Source organism: Pundamilia nyererei, unplaced genomic scaffold (assembly GCF_000239375.1).
Source record: "Pundamilia nyererei isolate P.nyererei 1_Seehausen unplaced genomic scaffold, PunNye1.0 scaffold00174, whole genome shotgun sequence".
NCBI classification, from domain to species: Eukaryota; Metazoa; Chordata; class Actinopteri; order Cichliformes; family Cichlidae; genus Pundamilia; species Pundamilia nyererei.
The window spans coordinates 863,973-886,336 of record NW_005187575.1 but is presented as its reverse complement, the minus strand read 5'-3'; the positions used below and the strand labels follow the sequence as shown (position 1 = coordinate 886,336).

Sequence of the window (22,364 nt, the reverse complement as noted above, 5' to 3'; positions counted from 1 at the left end):
CTCTTTCGTGTTCATGAGGAGAGTGTGGCTGGCTGAGGGAACTCGATAGCCTAAGTGCAGCTGTGGTAAAAATGTGTGAGTGTTAAAGAAGCACGAAAGAGGAAAAGGCAAAGCTGAAAGCCCTAAGAAACTCAGGACTCAAATGATTTCACACTCGCACCCACCTCAGAATAACTGATGGTTATGGGGCCATAATAAATAAGAATAACTCAGACCTCACGTCATCTTCCTCCTAATTCAGACGATTCTTTCAACCTGGGACCGAGGTTTGAGCTGGTGATGGAGGTGCGCCCTCGTGTGGCATCAGGGGTGCTACTACATGTGCACTCAGCAGATGACTATTTCACTGTGTACATTCATCAAGGAGCGGTACGTTTTTACACAAAATACACACATTCGTGTTGGTTCAAATGAAGTTTTTTCATTCAAAAGAACTGCCGTCTTCTAGACAGATTATAGCATTAGTGTTTTTGCAGGTGGTGGTTCTTGTAAATGATGGGACTCGTGAGTTCTTCACAAAGGTGTCACCAAAACAGGGAGTGTGTTCGGGGAGTTGGCACAAAATTACCGGTAAGAATTCCTTTGTGATCACACTGTAGGTTTATTATTCAGAATTGATGTGTTCTGTGGCAGCACTGTTAATGTCACACTAACATCACTCTCTGAAAAATAATCTGACATTGTATATTGTATGTGCAATGTTACGTCTTCCACGTCTGAAAAAGGAATAAACACACAAATGCCTTAATCCAGCATTCTATTTAAAGACCACCAGGGGGCGAGGCCTGTGGTTTCAAAAAGACTGACTGAAAATAGCTTTCTGTGTCAAGGAATGAATTAATGGGCTCAGTCACTCTTTTTGTGTCCATCCATCCATTCGCTTCCGCTTATCCTTTTCAGGGTTGTGGGGGGTGAGAGGCAAAACCGCCTTTTTGTGTCATAATGAAAAAAAAATGTTTTTTTTATTTTTTTATTTTTTTACAGTGGCTAGTAAAGTTTAATGTTTAATGAAAGCGTTCTGTAATGTTTGGTTTCAGTGATACGGGATGCCAACGTTGTCCAGCTGGATGTGGATTCTGAGATCAACCATGTGGTGGGACCTCTGAGCCCCAGCTCCACAGATAGCAGAAAGCCTGTATTTATTGGTGGCACTCCAGGTGAGCTGGTGACAATTGCTCCTCCTGATTTTGTCCTGTCGGTATAAAGCTGTTAATAATGCCTTCTACCTCCTCTCAGATGGTTTCCTTCCAGAAAGTGCTGCTACCAGGAAGGCCTTTGTGGGCTGCATGAGAAACCTGACAATCAACAACAGCCAAGTAAACTTCAGCAAAGCGGTCCTGGTCAGTGGAGCTGTCAGTGTTGGAACCTGTCCAGCAACATAAGATTTCTATGATCTCTAGCTCAGCAAAGCAATGACCAAATGCATGGTAGAAACCCCATATCATCAGTCTTTTTCCTTTCTGACACGTTTGTGTGCTTTTTGTGTAGAAGTTGTCGGTTTTTGTTTTTCACTCCCACCAAGAGTATGACCAAAACGTCCATTCAATCAAAGCAAACACCCGTTATAAATAAACAAATCAGATTGATTCCTCCAGTCCACAGTGTGAAGCACACAGGCACACTAACATTACTGTGTTACTGTATGTTCCTTTACTCCACTTCATAATCTTGATGGCACATGTTTTTTGTATAAGTTCATTTTCAAAGCTTTCCTTTTGTACTGTTTTATTTCTGATAATAAATAACATTTTACCTCCACTGAAACTTTTTTACATGTGTGTTCTCCTATAGTGCACTTGTTCATTTCACCAAAATCAGCTGAGACTGACTTAACAACCTGGTATATGCATGCAATATTGCACAGATATACTCAGTAAATTAAAAATGGTCAGAACACAGGAGTGTTTTCTTTTGGTTTTTCCCACAATCCAGTGACATGTACATCCAAAGTGTCCACCCAATGACTCAGATGAAAATTAAACAACTGTCACAATCTTGTTAAAGGTAGTTAACTTGTTTGCAGTCAGTTTAATCAGCCACTAGATGGCGACACACACACATACACAACAATCCAAGCGGATCAGCAGTCTAATGGCTGTTTAGTTAGCAGTTGGATGGTGTACCTATCAAAGCGGCCAATAAGTATATGTCCTATGTGGGCGTGGAAATTAGAGCATGCTCGTGATGTAAGATGAAAAGTCATAATAAGTGTTCAGTAACTGTTTTTTGTTTGTTTTTTTCTTTAAAAATGTTTTTATTATGTTTTTACTCAGAAGCACACCATTTTCAGGGGGTAAAATATTTCACGACAGTTAAGACAGAAGGTGAAATAACTGGGAAGCCTAATCACAGACAAGCAATAAATACCAAGGCAAAACACTGGAAAACTGGTTGAAAACTCTTCGTTTTCTAATTGTTTTAATTTTGGAAAAACATCCTACCTACCTTAATTTGGCACCCACGCTGAGACACAAAATTCAACCATAATGTAACATCACTGACAAAATATAGTTTACAGTCTTAAATGCTTTTATTCTGCTTTTAAAAACCAGTATCTCATACCATCCTTTATTTTAACTTTATTAATGGGAGTTAAACTACAGAAGAGATTTTAATCATTTAATGTGTGGTCTCTACAAAACTGCTATATTATATTACTACAAACCTCCTGTTTTTTCTTTTTAAAAATGTCTTTATTGCTTGTTTTTGTTCGTCACACACACTTTTTTTGGGGGGGGGGGGGTCAGTGGCTGAAACGTACGTTCCGTTTCCATGGAAATGACGTCATCAATGCTCGACCAAACATAGCTAAGGCGCGAGGAAGAAGAGGTGTTCAAAAGTCTTGTGAAGATCTTATTGATGGATAACATAAACGGAACAGTCATTATGGATTAGCTTCGCACTTTTACAACGTGTATGGGGTGTTGTTGACATGACACAGTCCGTTGTGGTCCAAGGTGAGTGAAACTCAGCGCGGTAAATGACAGGTAGGAGGCTAGCTTAGCCCCCAGGTCGGTGTTTATGTCAAGTAGTTCCGTTTTATGTGACGTAGCTACATACCTTTAACAAATGAAATCTGTATTACTACTAATTGTGTTTTTTAAGTTAAACTGAAATTCCGTTCTGCAGTTGGACAGTGCGGCAACCAGGTTGGCTGCAGGTTTTGGGATCTTGCTTTGCGAGAGCATGCCCATGTCAATAAAGTAAGTGCAATTACACACACAGCACAGCACAGCACAACGAAGGTATCCGACGAATAATAATGAAGTCTGACTTGTTACGACAGGAAAAGCACATGTTTGTCTTTCTAATGTTCTGGTGACCCAGACTATACAACCAAAAATCCGTAGACACAGCATCTCTGGGTGAAACACAGCCGCTTTTAACGTTTTTATAATTACACCTGTGCTTTTGAGCTGGATAAGACAATACGTTACAGAGCTCAGATCATCTCAAGCTGGTTTCTTGAACACGAAAGGGGGTTACTGTACTCAAATGGCTACCAGAGCCACCATCCCTCAATCCAGTAGAGCACCTTTGGGATCATGTCAAGGCATTGTAGTAAAAGTACAAAATAGCAAAATGTAATTCAAGTACAAGTAACTTTAGTTAGTGTAGGAAAACCTTTAAAGTTGAGCATATTTAATCAACTCAGAGGAGAAACTCATTCAAAAAGCTGGGAGCAACAAACACCTTCAACTGTTAGCATTTCTTAGACTACAGCAAAAGTGTCATTAACCTCTGGCACATGCACCTCCAACAACCAAGGCAGGAAAACTGTCTGCTTTCCTCAGTCTGTGATGTTTGTCCATGTGTTAAGGGGGGGGGGGGCTTGGAGGCTTTGCTTAATTTAATAAGGATTTGAGAGGTTGAAAAGGGCGAAATTGTGATGGGTAGACAACTGGTTGAGGTGTGGGTGCATGTGCATCACCTAGTGGGGGAACACATAACACCAGGATGCACTATGAGAAGGTGAGCTGGTGGAGGCGGTGGGATGCTTTGTGCAATCTTCTGCTTGGGAACCTTGAGTCCTGCCATACATATGGATGTTACTTTAACATGTAGCACCTACCCAAGCATTGTTGCAGACCATGTACACCCTTTCATGGAAACAGTACTCCATGATGGTTGTGGCCTCTGTCAGCAGGATAATGCACCCTGTCACAAAGCAAAACTTCAAGAATGGTTTGAGGAGCACAACAATGACTTTGAGGCATTTTTTTACCCCTCCAAATTCTCCAGATATCAATATAGTCGATCATCTGTGGGATGTGCTGGACAAATAAGTCCAATCCACTGGAGGCCCCACCTCTTACAGGACTTAAAGGATCTGTTGCTAACATCTTGGTGCCGATACCACAGCAAACCTTCAGGGGTCTAGTGGAGTCAATGCCTCGATGGGTAAGGTTTGTTTTGGAAGCAAAAATGGGACTGAGACAATATTAGGCAGGTGGTCATAATGTTATGTCTGACTATTATCAGCAAATGTACATTTCTATTAGCATTATTCTAATTATTTTACACTGTATAAATTGGGACTCACCAGCTGTTAGTAGTGAACAGACCCAAACCAACTGTCTCCTCCCTGTCTCGCCAGCATTTTCTGTTATACTTGTCATTGCAGAGTGAAAGATTTTGTGTTTGCTTATCTTTAGTTGGTAACTTAGTCCACAGTAAGTGTTGATTATGTGCTTGAATGTATCTATGTTGAGGAATTATAATGTATAGTGGGGTATTTTGCTTTAATAATCAGTGTGGGTGTTATTTGTTTCTCATCTTGGTGTAAATTTATAATTACCAGACTTTCCAGCCACATTGTCATGTCATTTTTAAATTGCATTCCAAACTGACTGTGACAGAAAAACAGCAGATAAGTGTCAAACACTCTTGTATAATACACATTGTAATTTTCTTCTCTGACTTGTGTGGTTGCGTTAAATCAATTCTAGCTCTGTTTGTCTGCTTTGTGCAGTCTGTTTGAGATGATGTGAGAGCTGTCAGTTGACGCCTCAGCAGACACGCCCTAAGTGATTCAGAGAATGCTTCTCTTTTTTTTTAATGATTAGAAAACCTCATTTTTCAGCGCTGTATTTCAGCTGGGTAGTTAATAACTCATTTCTTTAGTGTGACAGAGAGATATTTACCTCGGCTTTATCCAAGTTGTAATCATTTTGGTTTCCAGTTTAAACGTTAGCTGCCTTCTGTAGTTCATAAGCTTTAGGGATGTTGGTCTTAAGCACTAGAAACAATTTAATTTAATTTCCAAAAATGAAATCCTGATTTCACATGAATTTTATCATGGTAAAACTGAAAGTGTTCCAGTGCAGTAATTCTTAGGGTTTAGGTAAAATGCATCAACTATGTAGAAACTACTGATTCACCAGATACCCAGGCCTAGTCTACTATAATCTTATGTTTAAGTGAATGAAAAATGTAGATGCAGCTGGTATAAACAAAAACAAAGCAAAATCAGGAAGAGTTCAAATACTTGTTCACAGCACTGTAGATTTAAGTGACCAAGAAAAACTTTCAGTACATTTTTTAACATCTTATCTATGATAATCAGGGAAGTCATTATGTTTTCTCACTAAACCTTTGTTCTAAGGGATGTCTGTTTTCTGTGTGCCCTGTTTTGTCCTGTAAGAAACAGACATGACTCTCACAGCTCCTAAATCTTTTTTTTTCCTTCATCCTCAGAGGGGATTGTACGATGAAGCCCTCAATAGCTTTTTCCGAAATGTGGATTCCAGGTATGTTAAACCTGCTTTCCTCCAGTAGTTCATTGACATATAAGTGTTCCAAATGTATTGCCTTTTTTTTTTTTTTTTAAATCACTGACTGTCCTTTTCCAGGAAAAGTGACGGGGCTGAATTTGCTGTTGGTGGGAGAATCCAACACCTGAAGGCCAGGGTAAGTTCTAGAAGGACTCTCGAGTCCCTAATTTTTAGTTATTGTGTCAAAACTGGATAAAAATTAAGCAAATAAGAAGTTAGAACTTCAGAAATTTCAGAGTTGGTACTAATAAAAATAGATGTTAGCCTATGCGTGCAAACATTTTAACCTATGAAACATTCACAATAGCAGTGCAGGCATAGTCAAGTGTCTTTTACATGCAAAGCATAAGGCTTTGAATGTTGCTAGTATGGACTGATACTGAAGGTGAATTCTTTGTGAACATCTCTTGGTCAACTGTATCAAATGCAAATTAATTCCATATCTGATTCTCTCAGTCATTGAGTTTGGCTGTAGCTTTTGCTGTGCCAGAGGTGCCACGTCTTTCTGTTTCCATTAAATAAGCCTTCTACTAGAAATGAGCAAAGGGCTGCCACATCTCAAATTTCACCCTTTGGGGTTAACTTTGGCCCAAAGGAAAATGATAAATGGCTTTAACATGGATAATAATAAGCTTAAGACTGATTGATGATGCGTATTCTTTTCACATTTTATTTTGGAGTCGAGCTTTCTGAAAGGTTCAGCATTCATTGGGTGAATTATGAAATGACTGGGGTAAAAGGAATGTGCTCAGTATATGATAGCATTGAAATGTATGAGCGGGCCTCATTTTCACATATTTGAATCCACAGGCGGTCCTGGTGGACATGGAAGAGGGTGTGGTCAACCAGATCCTGCAGGGCCCGTTAAGAGAAGTGTTTGATAGCACGCAACTACTCACAGACGTGTCAGGTTCAGGCAACAACTGGTAAGAGACAGACAAGCCCCAGGATGCCACCGAGCTCACGTGGACTTTACCAACTGTTGCACACCATAATTTAAATCCTGCTGGAGTTGTGTTACAGCTCACGTGCTGTTACACTATATGCAGTTCTAGTGGTATTCAGGGAATAGTCTTTGAAGAGATTGCAAAGAAAGTATTTTTTGGTAATTGTCTGAAAGAATTAAACATGTTTTCTTAATAATCCACTATATGTTGAATTTTGTATAATCTGAAAGAGGAACACGGGTGGCTTAACTGTTGTTTTTTCAGTTTTCACATTCTCAATTGTGCAGAGTATAATTTAGGGAAAAGATCAGCCTGATGTGAGTAGTTTCTCTGTATGGTTTCCCTGGTCTACCTACCTGAAATTGTAGGTAGACCAGGTCTCCATGCATTATTGTGAAATACAACTATGTACTATCTTTTTTATCTAGTGTGTGCTCCAATGTGGGACTTTACAGGACCTCTTAAAAAAAAATTTCATATGTTAATGAGCCAATAGTCTATATTTTTCAAAAAGTATATATCTCTTGTAAAGTATTTAATATATGACTCTAAGATTTCACAGATTCACAGATTGGAAATGGTCAAGCAGAAGGCCCACAGTGATATCAGATGTTATGGAATGTTATGGGATGTTAACAGGAAGTCTACTTGACACAGAGTTATATTAGCACACGCTTTTAATTTCTTCAAATAATCTTTATCTCCTGTAAATTTTTCTCAGCTGCCGGTGGCTTATTTTCTGTCTGCACAAAAAAGTGCAACTTGTTTACAGTGTAGCATTGCCTGTGAATGAACCACCAATGGATTATGTAGTCAATCCATGACGCCTGTGGTAAATCCTGTACTTGGCATGCCACAACAATTTGAGACTGTCAGTCTGATTCCCACAGTTTGTTGCTTAGAGGCGAGAAAGCCTTTACACTGCACGGCAATCTTTTTATTGGCCCACATAATTATACCCTATGTTTAAAATTCCAATATTGTTTTTACCATGAATGACTTTTGCACTAAACTCTTTTATATGTCCTACAACATGTATAACGTAGTGAGAGTTGAACTTTGACTCTTTTATCTTGCATAGTTTGTCGTAATGAAAAAAACACAAGAGCAACATGGGATGCTCCAGGACATCCTGACAGCCCCTTCAGTTGCTTTTGTCTGTTACCTTTCCTTTCCATGAACACACTAGCTACTGACAACTTCCTAACACATCATGCATGCTGTGGGAGCAACGGGCAGTCTGTCATGTTGATCACTCAATATAATTGCTTAATCTGACATAGTGATCATCATAAAAGATGAAAGTAATATTAAATCTGTCCTGAGCATTAAAAATTATACTTATCATTAATGTTCAATTTTTGGCATTATCTTATGATTAGGGGGGAAAAACCAAGGTATCGTTTTGTGCTTGTCATTCAGGGCAGTTGGAAACATGACGTACGGCTCGGCCTACAGGGAGAAGATAGTGGATAAGCTCAGGAAGGCAGCAGAGCAATGTGACTGTCTGCAGTGCTTCTTTCTCATTCACTCTATGGGAGGAGGTAAGGCTCTGATTCAAGGGCATCCTTTCATTAATGCTTCACAGTCCAGTACTCCAAGCTTTACTTCAATTAATTCATGTTAGATTTGTAGTGACAAAAAAAATGAATAAAGCCAATAAGAATACATTTGTGCATGATTTCATTTCACTTACTTAATTTTTGTATCTTTGTTGTCACGCACGTCACTTCTTTACTTTTAGACCTGTGTGAAGGCTGTAAGAGTAGTTAGCTGAAATAAAATAGAAACTAGAATTTAGAGAAAAAACTTATTGAAATAATATATTCAAATATTCATCCATCCATTTTATTTGTCTTATCTGTGACTGGGTTATGGGGGCAGCAGACAAACCCAGACCTCCCGCTCTGCAGCCACGTACTCCAGCTTATTCAGACCAGCCAACAGATATAATCTCTCTAGTGTCTCCTGGGTCTACCCCAGGGGCCTCGTCCACATTTCTAAGCTGGAGGCCATTCCCTGATGAAGCAACAGGACCATTTTGCAAAATGCAGAGATCAAATTCTGAGGCCGTTTGCTCAAAACCTAGACCCTCCTGGGGAGGCTGAGGAGTGCAATCCCCCTATAGTTGGAGCACACCTTCTGCTCCCCCTTCTTGAATATGGGAAACACCACTGCAGACTGCCAGTCCAGTTGCGTTACCTCAATCTCCATGCAGAGGTGTGTTAAGTAGACATCCCCGCAACATGATGATTATGACATTCCTGAGCCTTCAGGAATTTTATCAACATCATCTAATCCAAGGACTCTGCCACCGATAGTTGTTTAACTACCTCAGTGACCTTGTCCCCAGACTTGCCTCCTCTATAGAAGGCATGCCAGTGGGGTTAAGTGGGTCTTTAAAGTATTCCTTCCACTGCCTGAGTATATACTCAGTTGAAGTCCGCAGCACTACACCTGCAGAGTAGAGCACTGCTTTCCTGACGATTTTCCAGAAACACTTCGAGGCAGACCGAAAGTCTTTGTCCAAGGCTTCACTGGACTCCTCCCACAACCTAAGCTTTTGCTTCACCCACCGCCCAAGCTATATTCTGCTTGGCCTGCCAGTACCAATCAGCTGCCTCTGAGGTCCCACAGGCTAACCAAACCCGATAGGTCTCCTCCAGCTTGATCGGTCCCTTCATCTTCAGTGTCCACGATCTGACTCAGGGATTACCAGGGATTGCAGCTCTACTGTTATACGTCAAAGTGTTACCTTAATTTTTCAAGCAGTGTAGAAATAAGATTTAAATTGTCATGTCAGTAAATTAAGGATTTTTCTGTAGACAGCTGATAATTAATTAGTTACTGACTATGGATTTAAGGTACTGGCTCTGGCCTGGGAACCAGAGTGCTCAGCTTGCTGGAGGAGGAGTTCCCTGAGGTGTGTCGCGTTGTCACCTCCATCTATCCATCTGGGGAAGATGACGTAATCACCTCACCATACAACAGTGTCCTTGCCATGAACAAGCTCACAGAGCACGCTGATTGTGTCCTGCTAGTGGAAAACCAGGTTTGTGGATTCAGAAATGCCTTCCCTCTCTCCCTGCAAATGTCTGTGCAACGCACATAAATGAAAACTGTCAAACTGAATGTGATTTCTTCTTTTCCCTCATTTCTCCCCTTCCAGTCATTGGTTGACATTGTGAACAAGATTAAAGTTATGTCTCATGGTACAAAGCCTGGTTTAAATATCAAGAGAAACAGCGCAGTCACCTCTGGACAGGGAGGCCTCAGTGGGGCAGAAAAACCCTTTGATGCTATGAATAACATTGTGGCTAACCTGTTGCTCAATATTACCAGGTATAGTATTACTGTTTGCTCATATACAGTAGAAGCCCGTGTGCTAAGGAAAAACATTAACACCCTTTTGACCATTTTTTTCTAGTCCATAAGATTGCCATAATAAATGCATTAGTATCCATTCTCTTCATAATAACAGTCAGTAAAGCCAGTTTGGGCTTTCATCTGCAGTCTCCTGTCTGTTTTAATTTTGGCCCTTTGAGTCAGCCAAAGTTGGAGCATGAGACACTAACCAGAGATGTCAAAGCATTTCAGGTGTTTATCGCGTGATGCTATCTTATCATTAAAAGCTTCTGTGAGAGTCCTGCAAGGGCTTGAGAGTCAACCTGGAGATTTGGTACTGTCACACAAGTCAACTTAGGAAGTTATTTATGAATAAAAGCATTTTGATCTTTTGCACAGTGTTATGTATCAAGAAGATATTCTAGATTTGCTTCTTTTAGTTATCCCTAATTAGTGGAACTTAACGTTATTATGCAGTCAAATTGAGCATGTCATTATAACTTTTTTATTTGCAGCTCAGCCCGTTTTGAGGGCTCCCTCAACATGGATCTGAATGAGATTGCGATGAACCTGGTGCCCTTTCCTCGTTTACACTACCTGGTGCCCAGTCTCACACCCCTCTACACATTAGCAGATATTAATGTGCCCACAAGGAGGTAAGCCTTGTGCCCATCGGTGCAGTTATTTTTACCTGACAGTTGTTGTGTGTCCTGCAGAGCTCCTCCTCACATGAACCCCTCCATTGATGACTTGACCATTTAGAAGTGGTTTCGGTTGGTTTACACCGTAACTTAAACTGTCATTTGTAACATGATGATGAAACAGCACCAGTCAAGCAGGACTGACTCACGATTTCCTACAGATGGGGTGGCTGATATGGTTAGTGGCATAATTTAGATTCAAATATTTTCCTGATATGAATCATGTGAAAGAGTATAGGCTGAAGCTTGCAGCTTACATAACTCCTGTCCCTGACACCATTCTAGACATAAGGAACACAACCACATCCTTAACATCTGGTTTAAACACAAAATCACTATGAAAACAGAGAGAAATGATTGACCGTTTGCCCCAAATTCAGATGAACACTAAACATGACATTTTTAAATGGTTTCAGTGTGCTGCACATTTCAGTTTTGTCAGGACAATAGTTCCAAACTCCTGTAAGAAATACACAATAACATCATTGGTTTTGTGTTCATCCTTCATTCATATCCACACCTTGTGCATATTCGGTGGTAATTGCCTATTATATTCTTTGTACTTAATTGAAATTATGTTATGCTACTAAATTTTTGAATTCAGGGTATTTAATTGAATAAATAATGGATTTTTTTGTTGTTATTTTTTTTATTCATAGAGTTTGCAATATTATGCAAAGTCAAAAAATAGAATATATTTCAACATTTTGGTTTTCATAATTTCTATGCAATTTCCATTTCAGTGGTTTTATCCAAATAAGCCATACTTGGTTAGTCTTTTTTTTTTTTGTAATTGTACTGTCATGACCTTTAACATTTACCAGGTAACAGAGGCCTGTAGAATCTCAGTTGTAGCTCTTGGGTCTTTTGGATTTCCTCTGAGCATTGCATGGTGTGACCTTGGGAAGAATTGTGGGGGATTGTGGTGCTCTTTACACACTCCTAAATGCTTCAGTTTACCAATGAGTGGCAAACTGCCCAAATGTCTGCTTTTACAGTGGTAGAGTGAAAAAAGTGAAACTTGCTCATGATCAATTAATTATCTCCTATAAAAGCTTTCTTTTTTAAATGATTCTATGAATGACCTGGTTAGTCTATGATTTTCAACCCAAAGTACAAACACCCCACAGGTTAGTGTCCAAGTGACAGATTAGCTTGTCTGGTCACAAAAAAATTGGAAAAGTAAAGAACCGAATGCCTCAAGTTTGAGCAGAAAAGTTATCAGTTAGGTAAAAGTAATAGATCAGATGTAGAATTAAACTGCCAAATAATAATAAACATATATTGTCTAATATTTACATTTGTTTGATGGATATTTAATTGTGACAAACATACAAGAAATACAAAATCAGGAAGGAGGCAAACACCTTTTAACACTTCTGTTAATATAAGCAGTGATGCAGAAGTGGGGAAACAGCTGGAAAATAGAGGCGTAGCTAAGAGTTGTGAATGGTTTAAATAATAATCCAGTACTTAATGATTAATAGTTGAGAAATTCTGCTGATCATTACTGAAAAATAGTATTAAAGTAAGATCCAGTTCAAATAGGTTTAACACTTTACATTCGATCTTGAGTTTGTATTAAGTATAAAACTTTTTTTTTTTTAATGAACTCACCTGATCTGAATAACCAAGTTACTAAAAACTCAGAACAGCACTTTTCTTCCTAGTTAAACAGAAGCGTAAGAGTTTAAAACACCACAAAGCCCCAGCTTTCTTTTTATTATGTGAAAAAGCAGCAAGTTCAATTTTAGCTTTCCAGACGTAGGATTTAAAAAAAAAAAAAAACACCAATCTGCCTACCTCCTCCCAGCAACAGCTGCCACAAAAGTGGCCTTGTGTGGGCCACAGAGACCTTCTCTCCTCCTATGAAGATGCTTATTGGTCAAAAAGAGTGGTGGTTTTACTGGATAACTCCCAGCAGTAAATAAATGTGACTGTATGAATGCAGGGCATGGTGTTGCTTAAAAATATCTCGCCTGCTCTTTGGGACTTCCCTACATAAATAAAGGTGCAAACATTCTTCTATGCCAAACACTGCCGTCTTGGTTCCCAGTCTTTTTGAACTTCTGATAAAAATCTTCAAGGCATGTTCAGTTAAAATCGGGTTCATTGAGGCTGGAAGAAAAAGCTATAAAAGGAATATTTAACATGATTTGATGCACATTCATTTCTTGTAAAGTTGATCAACTGATACAAGCATTTCTTTTCTTCTCCTGTCTTCCAACCGTGCGCTCTAGACTGGATCAGATGTTCAGCGATGCCTTCAGTAAAGACCACCAGCTAATACAAGCTGACCCAAAGCACAGCCTGTACCTGGCTTGTGCCCTCATGGTCAGGGGTAACGTGCAGGTTTCTGATGTCCGCAGGAACATCGAGAGGTCAGAGGAAAATCCTTTATTTCTGTATGTAATTCTACACCAAAAGATGTAACGATTTCATGCAACCATTCCAACGTACCCAGTGATCCACACACTCACCTTTTCCCATAGTATACCCATTGAGCACTAGCAGTAAGTCATGATTACTGCATTCAGCCACAAGCTCTTACTATATTCTCCTCTAACCACTGCTCTCACAGAACTCCTTTTCAGTTGGCACACACATTTTGTACTGTGACTGTTGTGTTAAAATTGTTGGCAAAAGAGGTAGGAGGAGGAAGGAAGTACAAATATAGATATATATATATATACTTAATGTACAAACAGGACTAAGTATCTTAACTATAAGGATACTTGTAGATGTTGGTAGTCCTCTAATCTGCAGACAAGTGATTTTTTTTTTTTTTTTTACTGTTTCATTTCCAGTTGTTTGATTGTTGTTAAAGCTAGTGAGGTAAATATGCTTGGTTTCTGGATTTAAAGTCATAGCTCCTAGCTAGGGAACTGTTCACATATTGATTTCAGGATAAAGTACAGTTTAAAGTACAGTAAACTGAGACTAAACAAAGTCTTTTGGTTGTCATGTGAAGCTCACATGTTAAACATTACATATACAGTTATTTTCCCCTCTCTCCTGGCTTTAGACTGAGACCATCACTGCCCTTTGTCTCATGGAACCAGGAAGGCTGGAAGACGAGTCTGTGTTCAGTGCCTCCCGTGGGACACTCCCACTCCCTGTTAGCTCTGGCCAACAACACCTGCGTGAAGCCCACGTTCATGGAGCTCAGGGAACGCTTTACCAAGCTCTACAGGAAGAAGGTGCGTCTCAAGCTGTCTTTGTGAGGACATTCTTTGATAGTAATGCATTCCCAGATCTAATAACTTAAATTTTACTATTACAAACCTATAGTCTACTCTTAGCCTAAACCTAATTCTAGCTTAAACCCTAAACCTTTTAACCCATCTGTAAAATGTAGCTACAAAAGATAACTTGGCATATAGTCTTCCTGCACTAGTTTAAGTTTAGAGGCATACATGGATTTCAAAATGTGTATTTTCTTTTATTTAATTCAATATGTGGTGCAGGTACAGCCACAGAAAACAAAGCAGTTTGTCTTCAGGTGAAATGATATCTCAGGTTTATTCTTCAAGCTTATTGGCAAATGCATATCAGCCTCTAAATCTGACAAACACATCAGTCAGACTCAGTTTAATGTTTTGTTTTTTTCATTTTAGGCTCACTTACACCACTACCTGCATGTAGAAGGGATGGAGCAGAGCTTCTTCTCAGAGGCCATTGCCTCTCTCAACTCACTGATTGAAGAATATCATCATCTGGATGCCACCAAGGCCAGACTCATGCCTGATGCACCCAGACTCTCCATCGCCAGATGAAGGTCTGCTGTGCTGTGAATCTGGGAATCAAACTCACAGAACTGAAGCTTTTACATATCAACGTTATCTAATGTATGGCATGGTCAAAGTGTTCCAAACAGCACTTAAAGAGAACATCAGTTTAATCTACTCTAAAGCTTCTATTTGCTTTTCCAAGCTCCCTGATTGTTCTGTTATGAGGTAATGTAGTACACTGGCCATATTCCTTGTTGTTAGTGCACATACCTGTCCTGAAGAGTGCTCCATAAAACTTTGTTTTGTTTTTTTTAATGATCTGTTGTTCTTCTTTCTCAAAATTAGTTTTGTTTTTGTCCTTTTGGAGGTGCAAAACTGTTACTAAGGGAGAATTAAAGTGTATGTGTGTTTCAGTCCTTAGTTTCTCACAGTGGGGCTTGCACCACTCTGCGTCTCTGACGTTTGGGGTCCTTAGAGTAAACGCAGGTCAGAAAACATGTCGCCCGGATCGTTGCACTTCCTCTGACACACACAGGACGTTATCCACTGCATCTTCCACTGTGTGTTGGAGCCTCCTTTGCAGGTGAAGTTGACCTTGATCATGCGTGACTTGTTGGGGACACAGCAGCGCTTGTCTGTACACACACCGCAGTATGTGGGCTTAAACTTCTTGTTGCTGGTACAGCCAGAGAGAGTCAACTTCTCTGCTTTCTTTGCCTGGAATTTGGGTCGGCACGTCTTTCCCTTTGGCACCTAGAAGTGGGAATAGCAATTGGTGTCTTTCTTTTTAAGAGTTTGAGAAAAAAAACTTTTAAAATTAAATGAAAATATTAAAGATTCAGACAGATTAAAGCTAAAGATGCCACCTTGACACTCCTGAGCACGCTTTTCTCACACGGTTGCAGCAAGCACAGGCGGCGGTCTTTCCTCATCTCACACTTGCTGTTATCGTTGTTGACACGTACAGAGATGCCCAGGCCACAGGTCTTGGAGCAGGGACTCCAGTGGGTGGTCTGGATTAGGCAGTTCCTCTTCCAGGCTAAAGGAGGGTCCCTGTAACCTTTCAGTGTTACAGTTAAAGGGTACTGTGTCAAGCAAAGCACAGATCAGAATCATTCCAACAAGCTGCTGTGTCTCCATCAGAGATGGGCAGTAATCTATTAAAAGTAATGCATTTCTGTAATCTGATTACTTTTCAAGTAACAAGTAAAGTAAGGGATTACTGTTACTATACCATAAGCATGCTGCGTTACTGATTTTGTTTGTTAATGTCTCATGACAATAGTGGATAATATCGAGATATTATCCACTGTTGATCTGCGGCAGAGAGTACATCCATGCAGTGTTTAAGGCTTGGAATTACTGACATTACTTTGAGTTTGATTCTGTAAAAAGTGACATAAACATTAGCATCCGCCGTGCACTCTACGTGGGAAGAAAACTTCTTTCTACAGTGGAAAAATTAAACTTCAAATTATTTATTTCTTTCTGTGTTTTTCTTGCATCTATTTGAAAGAGTGAGAGTAAACGCAAAAATTATTTTATTTTAAATGCTGGAATATGCAGAACATAGGTTTAAATGTTAAACAAATTTCTTCAACTCAGAGAATGTTGCATATAATTAAATTTTTGCTTAATGCAATGTGTATAAAGTTAAAAGATTAAAACTAATAAAACAAGTTTGAAAAAGAGACTTTTTGATTTGATTTAATTTTATATGATGGATTATGCAGGAAAAAAAATTAGAATTGGCTGAAAGGTCTATTGCATTATTACATATGTATCATGTTTTTAAAAAGTAAATAATAAAGTAACTAATTACTTTTGAAAATAAGTAATCCGTAAAGTAACAGGATTACTTTGTGGAGAAGTAATCAGTAATTAGTAACAAATTACTATTTTCAAGTAACTTGACTAATACTGGTTGTGATTAGGTGCTATAGAGCCTTATGGGAGCAGTCCCATTAATCAATTTTGAATTCATTATGATATGAAATTGCTGCTACATAGAAAAGGACAAAAAAATTAAAAGATCTGCATAGAAATGTAACAAAAGAATCTGAAACACTGTAAACATACCAGCTCACTACACAAACTCAGGCATTCTTTTACATGTAGCTATCTTTACATATTATTATAATTATTATTATTATTACCGGAGCCGTCCACTAGCACCAACACTTCTCGAACCACAACCAGATCAGACCCACAAACACCAAAATAAAAGCTTCTTTTGTTATTAGATCACCCTCAGAACTTTCCCATCTCGTTAGTGCATTTTTGTGACTATAGCATCATGCTCGTTTGCACCACTTAGTAAGCTTGTCGTGTCTTTTCTTGACATTTTTAATCAAAATTAAAATGTTTCAACCAAATCTCAACGACAGGGACGATGAGTTTTTGCTGGGTGGGAAAGTGCTTTGTTTTTTCACAGTGGCAAATCACTGTATGTGACTCAGATAGATCATGTGATAGATCTGGTCCAGCTACATGCCACGCCAATTAAATAAGCTTTGCCGTACATCAAAGTGACATTTTTATGGCTTTTAATAAAAACCAACTTGTTTCTCTTCCTTTTCCTCCTCTAACTGGAATCATATGTGTCAGACAGTTTAACCACAGGCAGTCACACCTCACACTGACAGTACTGAGTAATGAGGCTCCCCCTTCCCTTCCAGCTACCTAACAGCAATTAGCATTCCAGGCAAGACAGTCTGGCTCTTCTCCATGAATTCATTCTCTAAACACACACCTGACATGTAGGTAGTGTCCTGCTGGTGCTTGTTTGGGCTCTGGCCACTGCGAAGGCCAGCTGGCGTGTTGCTGATCAGTGGTGCAGAGCCTAAGAGACCAGCAGGCTTCTGGATGAAAGCAGGGGTACAGCCGATGGCTCCAGCGATGCATGTACACTTGTAGAGGGGGCTGGACTGGAAGGATTCTCCATTCTCATAGTGGACCCCATTCAGGTCACAGCCTACCGCCATCATGTCTGAAGGAATGAGAAGAAACATGCTGGTGCAAATCTCAAACTCTGATTATGGTGGATCTTAAGACTGTAATGCAAATTAATATCTTTTTTGTTTGTTTGGGGGTTTTTTGTAAACCAAGAATTTTACTGTGTCTTTTTCCCCACAAGCATACAAAATATGAGATTTGAGTGCAAATTAGCTTTTTAAAAATGGCATACTCCTTTATGCTGGCATTGATTCCCAGCCTAGCACGCAATTTGCACATTTCGAATGATGACATGGAATGTAAAAACATGTTTTTGCAGGGATGGACACAAAAACCAGTGGTTTTTGACTCACGTAGGTGGAATTGTTGATTGGAGTTTAAGTTTCCCACTGAGGTTTGTAAAAGCCCCTTCAGGCTTCTTCACACTTGCATATTTTTTTTAAAATGCTTTCCCGTTGAACCGGTTTAGAGCGGCCTCCTCTGAAGCCACTGTGTGGCTTTATGCAAACACTAAAAAAAACTAATTTAAACATACAACTTTTATGGTCTTTCCAAATGTTGTTTGGCTCATGGTAGAGTAATTGTGATTTGCACTGCTTTAAAATATGCCATTCACAATATATCCATAATTCTGTTACTGTTGCAACACACGTAACCCTGCGACAGCAGCCCCTGGGGCTGAATCCTCAAATATCCTCTTGACACTGAATCCAAAAGTGAGGCGAGCCCCATAGACTACTGTTTAAAAACCAAAAAAAAACAAAAACATGTTTATAAGTTGGTACAGAAAGGTGTTTTGGTCTCAGTAGCTAATATTTCCCTTCATAAATTTTCAATAACTAAACTTTTGAACTGTATTAAAGCTTAAAGTGAGAGGTGAGGTCAGTTTGATCATGATTATTATAGGCTGTTGTGTGCTATAGACCATTCTCTCAGGAAGTCTTTAGTTTTTGGAGAATAAAATTCAAATATTTTATCGGTTTGTCAGCATTACCTTTCTGACATGTCTCCCCAATATGATGTTTGTGTAAAGTTGGTCAAAAGGTTCCTTTGTAAGTGTGCATGCGCCATTAGCGTGCTGCCTGCTGTAACCCTAATTTCCTTCGGGATTAATAAGCTAAAGTCAAGGCTTCAAAATACTAAAACGCAAACCAGTGGGTGATGTTACTATAGCCATGTCCAACTTTTACAATGTTTGACCACCTGCCAACAGCCAGCATCACACTGCCACAGTTGTAGGAAGTAAAGCAGCATGTACCCCTGTAATCAGAGCTGGACTGGTAATCTGGCACAATGGCCCTATTCCCGGTGGGCCGAAGCGCCGATCTGAAAGGCTGCTGCACACTGGTCATACAAGTACTGACAGCAGCCCATTCATTCATATTTATTACAAATCTTTTCACGAGCTTGTAAAGGTTTATAATAATAATAATAATAATGGATTGCATTGCTGGGCTTGAACCAGCAACCTTCCGATTATAAGACGAGCTACCAACTCTTGAGCCACGATCACCCCGCGAGGAAGATGAAACAAACGTGGTAAGATGGAGGGACATAATAACGAAGGATCCGAGTAAAATGAGTGGCTGCTTTGACCATGAGTCACTGCTGCAGTGCAACTAAGGAAGCCTGATTAAAACCTGTGTTGGGCCCCTTGACTCTTTATTGCAACCCTGCCTGCAATCAAGTAAAAGACCAGGTCCACTCACATGCACACACTCCAACCTCGTATCTTGGCTTGTCTGCGGAGAAGTCACAGTACATGCCCTTGTGTGGGTCGCACACGTCCCTCTCGTTGCACGGCTCTCCAATTTGTCGGGCGCAGCTCTTACAGCAGCCGCACCCATCCAGGACAGAGCTGACACCAGGGGCACAGTAAGGTCTCTGCCGACACTTGCAGGGCCACTGGCAGAATTGGCGTCTCTCTGTCGTAGCCCGTCCACCCTGAGGAGCTTGCAGCTGCCCATTGTTCTGCGCCCTGCTGAAGCACTGAGGGGAAAACAGCCAGAAAGAGTCAAATTTTTGAATTGGCAGTACTATTTTTATTTTATTATTATGATGGAGATGATAGGGGAAATGTACAGTAAAAAACGCTGCTCCTCGAACCAGTAGCTTTTTTAAAATAAATTGACAGTTCAAATGATTAAAATGTTTACATGTACCAGTAACGTCTATCTGCTTCCTGTCTAAATTCACACCCATCTTTCTGGACCCTCCTTGTCCAACCAGGTTTAGTTACTCTGGAAAATGTTAAAGTAGAACTCTTTAGTGTTCAGTGCAGACACTCTAATGGGAGACTAAAGGAACAAGATGCCTTTGCATTTTACTGTAGTGCTTTTTACCAGCCAAGGTCAATATTTTGTGTCAGATATCTTTTAGCCCAGCTTGAGGGAGATGAAAGTGAGGAGACAGATGATGCCTCAAAGGTGCTTTTAGTTTTTCCCCTGGACTGGAAAAATGATCTCATTGCCACAGGAGTACCGGTAGTTTTTTTTCCTGGGGTCCCTTACTGCCACGTTGTACTAGAGCAGACATAAAATTTCACTCTGTCTTTCGTTCTCTCTCTTATACACACACACCACAGCAGGCCGGTCCACATGTTTGATTTGGCAGTTTTACGCTGGATAATAGTTATTTGAGTTATTTGAATATACTTGTTCTAAAAAGTACATGTTTTCTAAATTTCTCTAAAGCTGCTAACAGGATATGACTTTATGGTGCAGTGAGTGCATGTACCCCTTATTTAGAGTGGTGCACATGTCTTTTGGTCAGTGCCACCATCTCCAAACCATATATCATAGCAGGTCTCCCTGCTGTCTTGTAACCCTTGCCTTTCCCTCTCACTGCTATTTTTAAGTATTAGGTGTGTAACAAATCACACTTAACACCCGTCTCCACCCACCCCACTCCACCCTGCCGGTTTCTCTTCTTCATCTCTCTTGTGTCCATTGCTTTGGATGGTTGACTTCAGGTATTTAAACCTATCTATCTTTACTGTGTGTGTCTAAAAACCACGAGTAAAATCCTAACTGCAGTGGCTTTACTCAGATCCATGTGTTAGCTTTAGCTAAAACACATTTAGCCACTTAATTTCTGATCATCTTTAATAATTATCAGAAAAGATTGAAATTTGTTCTCTCTCTCACACACACACAGACTTTCAGGTTTGAGGCTTAGACATGTCTAATACCCATCATACTTCTAGTTTAGCATTGTCATTGTAACTGTGCAGGGACAGTCTGGTTAAGGGGAACTCAGCTCCTCCCAGTCTTTCTTGCTTTGTATTTTTCACTGCTAAGTGCAAAACAAAACAAAAATTCAAAATAGAAACAAAAATCTATAAGAAACCTTTCAACAAAGCATGACAGCCAAAAAAATTCAACATCTAACATAGTGACACACTGCACAGAGCTCAGAGCAGTGAGAGGCCAAAATGTCTTAGATATTTCAATATATTCCAGTCCTTGAATGTCCATGTTTACCTGATGGTATTTGCTGTGATGAAATCCAGCCATGGCACCACTTGTGCTCCAAATACCCCTGGTCTCTCAGAGCTTCCAAGGGTTACTGAGGGTTATGGCAAAAATCTGAAGCCTGTCTGCCAGGTTTGCTGAATGAGCTCATTTCATGGTGTGAAAATGAGTCCACGGGAGCTTGAACTGCAAAGGCTTCCCAATTTTGTCATCTTTTCTTACTTCACGCTTCTAAAATAAGCCCTACACTAAAGCCAGTAAACTACTAAAGCCTACATACAAATAATACTATCAAACAGTCAATTCTGAACGGGGTGTTTTGGTATTCACTTGCAGTCAGGTATCCCAGCTGACTGCTTTCCTCTGGATTTATATATAGCAGTTTCTGAGTGGCATCGAGTGTTGTCTTATCTGCAGTCTGAGGGAAAAAAAGGTGAAAGGGTAGTGCTCTTCTTACCTGTTGAGCAAAGATGAGCAGGAGGGAATGGCAGAGAAGCAGTAGCATCTCTCAAGTGGTCAAGGTTTGTGTGAGATCCAGGAGAGAGATGGGGTGACGAGGGAGCAGGAAGGTGGGATTGAGGGAGGGAGACTGGGTGCTGGAAGAGGGAGAGGATTGGAATGGGGTGGGGTGGGGAGAGATTGCGAGAGCTGACCTGACTGGGGAAGGCCACAAAGCACCCTTCTGTCCCTCCTCAAACACACCTTTCCCCCCATTTCACTGATCCAGAGGGGAAGTATTTGATGCTGGGTCGCTCCACAGCCTTCAGAACCTGCCTACTTCCATAGTCTTAGCCTTAGCCTTACTCACACCTGAATGAAAATACGGGTTAAATCTTTAAACCGTGTGTGTTATAAGCTACTATTGTACATAACATCTTAACAAACCTACTTTCATGTTTAAAAGTCTTCTCAGTTGACACATTCACTTTGTGCCGTTTATTTAATGCGGTGCTGAAGCTGCGTGCTTCACCTAATGTGGACTGACATCTATTTGAGTTCACATTCCATTATTATTTACACTGAGTATAAAGGCTCCTCTCATAGCTAGCTCTCCACCTACATTCCCTTAAAACCAGCAGTCCTTTGAGATTTCATATGGAAACACTGATAATACTCGTATTGCTGCTACTGCGTGCTGTACTACCAGTACTGCCAACAATGAGAGGCCAGAATGTCATCAGATCGTTATCAACTTTAAAAACTAGTCGCAATGTAACTATATATATTCTATAACTACAAGTAATCAACATGTTGCTATAAAATCTTGTAGAGATATTAATGGTCTCTTTTACTGATAGCGCGGGAAATCATTCCTGAATCCTCTGTTGGATTGTCTGAAAGCAATTTATAACTTTTATGTCATTTTCTCTGGATATTCTGTCTCTCTTAAAAATCGAAGATTTCCAATTTTGATTCACCAGTCCATAATACCTTCTTC

At 40.0% G+C, this 22,364-nt stretch overlaps 3 protein-coding genes across 4 annotated transcripts in view; 2 read left to right on the top strand and 1 right to left on the bottom strand.

Moving 5' to 3' along the window:
* The window catches only part of lama4 (laminin, alpha 4), a 35,441-nt gene extending 33,438 nt beyond the window's left edge, over positions 1–2,003 (top strand). The window contains exons 33-36 of the mRNA XM_013914139.1: positions 242–369; positions 477–570; positions 1,038–1,157; positions 1,237–2,003. Coding sequence (XP_013769593.1) covers positions 242–369; positions 477–570; positions 1,038–1,157; positions 1,237–1,382 — 488 coding nt within the window. The 3' untranslated portion in view covers positions 1,383–2,003. The remainder of the gene's footprint in view (positions 1–241; positions 370–476; positions 571–1,037; positions 1,158–1,236) is intronic.
* Positions 2,004–2,777: 774 nt separating this feature from the next.
* tube1 (tubulin, epsilon 1) lies at positions 2,778–14,955 on the top strand. 2 transcript variants are annotated; one of them, XM_005746194.1, is made up of 12 exons: positions 2,778–2,957; positions 3,130–3,203; positions 5,698–5,750; positions 5,853–5,910; positions 6,585–6,700; positions 8,144–8,265; positions 9,586–9,773; positions 9,891–10,063; positions 10,582–10,722; positions 13,008–13,148; positions 13,793–13,967; positions 14,385–14,954. In XM_005746194.1, the coding sequence occupies exons 1-12, from the start codon at positions 2,933–2,935 to the stop codon at positions 14,541–14,543; spliced, it is 1,425 nt and encodes a 474-aa protein (XP_005746251.1). In that variant the 5' UTR covers positions 2,778–2,932; the 3' UTR covers positions 14,544–14,954. The 2 variants fall into 2 exon arrangements, with proteins under 2 accessions (XP_005746251.1, XP_005746250.1); XM_005746193.1 differs by lacking the exon at positions 2,778–2,957 and adding an exon at positions 4,243–4,401 and having other exon boundaries at positions 3,139–3,203; positions 14,385–14,955.
* Positions 14,956–14,957: 2 nt separating this feature from the next.
* Positions 14,958–21,431, bottom strand: ccn6 (cellular communication network factor 6). Its single transcript, XM_005746195.2, has 5 exons — positions 21,384–21,431; positions 19,163–19,442; positions 17,251–17,487; positions 15,365–15,558; positions 14,958–15,251 (listed from the first exon to the last, which is right to left on the bottom strand). The coding sequence occupies exons 1-5, from the start codon at positions 21,429–21,431 to the stop codon at positions 14,970–14,972; spliced, it is 1,041 nt and encodes a 346-aa protein (XP_005746252.1). The 3' UTR covers positions 14,958–14,969.
* Between the last annotated feature and the right edge of the window lie 933 nt (positions 21,432–22,364).